Source organism: Elephantulus edwardii, unplaced genomic scaffold (genome assembly GCF_000299155.1).
Source record: "Elephantulus edwardii isolate Elephantulus edwardi_28Jun2011 unplaced genomic scaffold, EleEdw1.0 scaffold00113, whole genome shotgun sequence".
NCBI classification, from domain to species: Eukaryota; Metazoa; Chordata; class Mammalia; order Macroscelidea; family Macroscelididae; genus Elephantulus; species Elephantulus edwardii.
The window spans coordinates 8,079,427-8,082,164 of NW_006399863.1; the positions used below are offsets into that span (position 1 = coordinate 8,079,427).

General features: G+C 53.3%; 1 protein-coding gene across 1 annotated transcript in view; it reads left to right on the forward strand.

The window, feature by feature from the left end:
- Window positions 1-1,483, forward strand: part of CHDH (choline dehydrogenase) — a 9,637-nt gene extending 8,154 nt beyond the window's left edge. Inside the window, exons 6-7 of the mRNA XM_006892288.1 lie at window positions 293-395; window positions 1,065-1,483. Coding sequence (XP_006892350.1) covers window positions 293-395; window positions 1,065-1,483 — 522 coding nt within the window. The remainder of the gene's footprint in view (window positions 1-292; window positions 396-1,064) is intronic.
- Window positions 1,484-2,738: the final 1,255 nt, after the last annotated feature.

Consider the following 2,738-nt stretch of genomic DNA (forward strand, 5'->3'; position numbering starts at 1 on the left):
AAACATGGGTGTGCATATATCTGCTTGGATGTCAGCTGTGGTCTCTTCAGGGTATATTCCCAGTAGTCCCGAAGATTTTAAATGATCAGGAGTCAAGGGAGAAGGAAGTAGTAATTCCTTCTGTCCAGATGGTCACGGAGGTGCGATCTCCACCCTGAGAAGGTGGGTGAGATGCTCAAATACAAGTGCTCTTAACTGACTCAGGATGCAGAGTCCTGCCCTGTGGGGAACCCAGGCCTCTCTCTGAGCACTTCGGTTGGTGGGGCCACGTGCATGTCTTTGATTTCTACAGGTGCACGTGGGGACCATGCGGGGCACGAGCGTGGGCTGGCTCAAACTGAGAAGTGCAAACCCTCAGCACCACCCTGTGATCCAGCCCAACTACCTGTCCACAGGTAACGTACCAGCCTCCTCAGTCCCCCCTCTCTGGGCCACTCCCCAAGTGAGTCCCTCAGTGGGATTCACACGCGTCCCCAAGTCTTACTCCTAGACTACATTTTTCTGAGATGCAAATCAGCCCAGGTGGTGAGCCTGTAAATTTGCATCTGCTGCCATATACTGTCCTGTGCACGTAACATCACCTCAAGGCCTCACTGCACATGTGAGAGAGAGGCAGATTCAGAACCACCTCCAGAAGGCCGGGGGAGGCTCAGCCCTTGTGTGCAGCTCTGTGCGTGCAGCTCACGCTACTTTTTTAAGGATGCGCAGAGCAGCAGCTGACGAGAGGGAATTGCATTCCTGACTTGCCTCTCTGTGTGCAACAAGCATGAGAGCTGTGCATGGCACAGATGTGGCAGCTGACCCGTATGCAGTTGGGCTGTGACAGGAGCAGGGCATGTCCACTTCCCTGTATTTAAAGGTGAAAAACATCAGGCCCTGATGGAAACCTGGGGCAGGCTTGTGTCCATCTCTTAATGGCAAGTTAACTACCCATGAGGTGGCAGCTTGGTCCTCCCTGTCCTTTAAGCAGGTCTCCTCAGGCAGCTTTCTGAGCTGCCCAGTGAGTCTCCCAGCAAACTACAAGGGCGGGAGTGGTCATCACACCTGTGCCTTCTCCTTGACAGAAACCGACATCCTGGACTTCCGTCTGTGTGTGAAGCTGTCCAGAGAAATTTTTGCACAGAAAGCCCTGGATCCGTTCCGGGGGAAGGAACTCCAGCCAGGCAGCCACATACAGTCAGATAAAGAGATCGACGCCTTCGTGCGGGCAAAAGCGGACAGCGCTTACCACCCCTCATGCACCTGCAAGATGGGCCAGCCCTCCGACCCCATGGCTGTGGTGGATCCACAGACCAGGGTCCTCGGGGTGGAAAACCTGCGGGTAGTCGATGCCTCGATCATGCCCAGTGTGGTCAGTGGCAACCTGAATGCCCCTACCATCATGATAGCAGAGAAAGCGGCAGACATGATTAAGGGGCAGCCTGCGCTCTGTGACGAGGATGTCCCTGTCTACAAGCCCAAGACCCTGGCCACCCAGCGTTAAGGCACTCCCTCCCCAGAGGACATGCCAAGTGGCCAGTACAGTACTTCCTCCAAATGCTCATCCCAAACTATCTAGAACATTAGAAGCCCAGTGGTGTCCCACTCAGGGGCGAGAACTGGATCATTTCTTGGGAAATGAGACCAGCGCTGGCCAGCGAGTCAAATGTCTCACACACTGCCTCCTTACCCCCATGAGGACCGGCTAGAGTGGGTTAACTCTGGCAATGACCTCATTCATACTCAAGTCCAAGGTGCTGCTGACCTCTCCCCCAGGGCTCCCTGAAGGTGAGTCCTACAAGAGCTATGTGCTGGATGCTCGCTGACAGGCATCGTCAACCTCAGGCTGCAAGCTGTCATCGTACAGAGGGGAGCTGGCGAGTCCCAGCTGTAGCCTGTGTTTGCATGTCAGTCCCTAGGGGCGCTTTCCAGAAGGAAAACTTGCCTGTTGGGGCAAAACCAGGCCTTCCTCTACACTCCACTTCCTGACTGGCTTCTCTGAGTGAGGCGGGAACTGGTGCTCCTTCGAGTCCCTCAGAGGGTGACACTGCCTCTCATACAATACAGCCCCAATGAGACACTTCTGGACCTGCCTCAAGGAGAGAAGAGTTTAGCAGGAATGTGATTTCAATCTTGCTACCCTAAGTTTTAAGATCTGGGGTCTTAAAAAGATGTCCCTGTTACCAGAAACCCATAGTTGACCCCACACCTCCATACACATCTGTGAGCTAGAGAGGACTTTTCCTGTGGGCCATGGGATGTGGCACATTGGCAGCAGGGCTGGGCCATTCTTTCTGTTTGAATGTCCATGGGGACAGACTGGGTGGCAGTGAAACAGCTGCAGAGAGCACTTGGATGAAATCATACCCCCTGGTCTTTGAAAATACAGCTGAATGAAAGACAGACAAATTGGCAAACAGTTGGGTCCTTGAAGAAAGAACAAGTAACATTTAAAACAGCTCCGTGATATTTAAATGCCTGGAAATTCACTAACCTGGTTACTGATTGTCCAGTGAAGATGCCCAGTGCAGACTGTTCTGAGGCAAGGCCAGGACAGTGAAGTGCACGTTGGATTGATTTTCCTAAAGACACTGATATCTGTGTCCACTGGCTATAGATGGAAGGAAGGAGCTGTGGGGTCGCAGCTTCTGGCCTCAGGAAAACGGGGGACCCCAGGCTTTGAGGGGATTGGAGCAGAGACAGGTGGCCTGCGAACACTGGCGCCACAACCTAGGTTTCTGAGAAACCTCTTTTTAGCA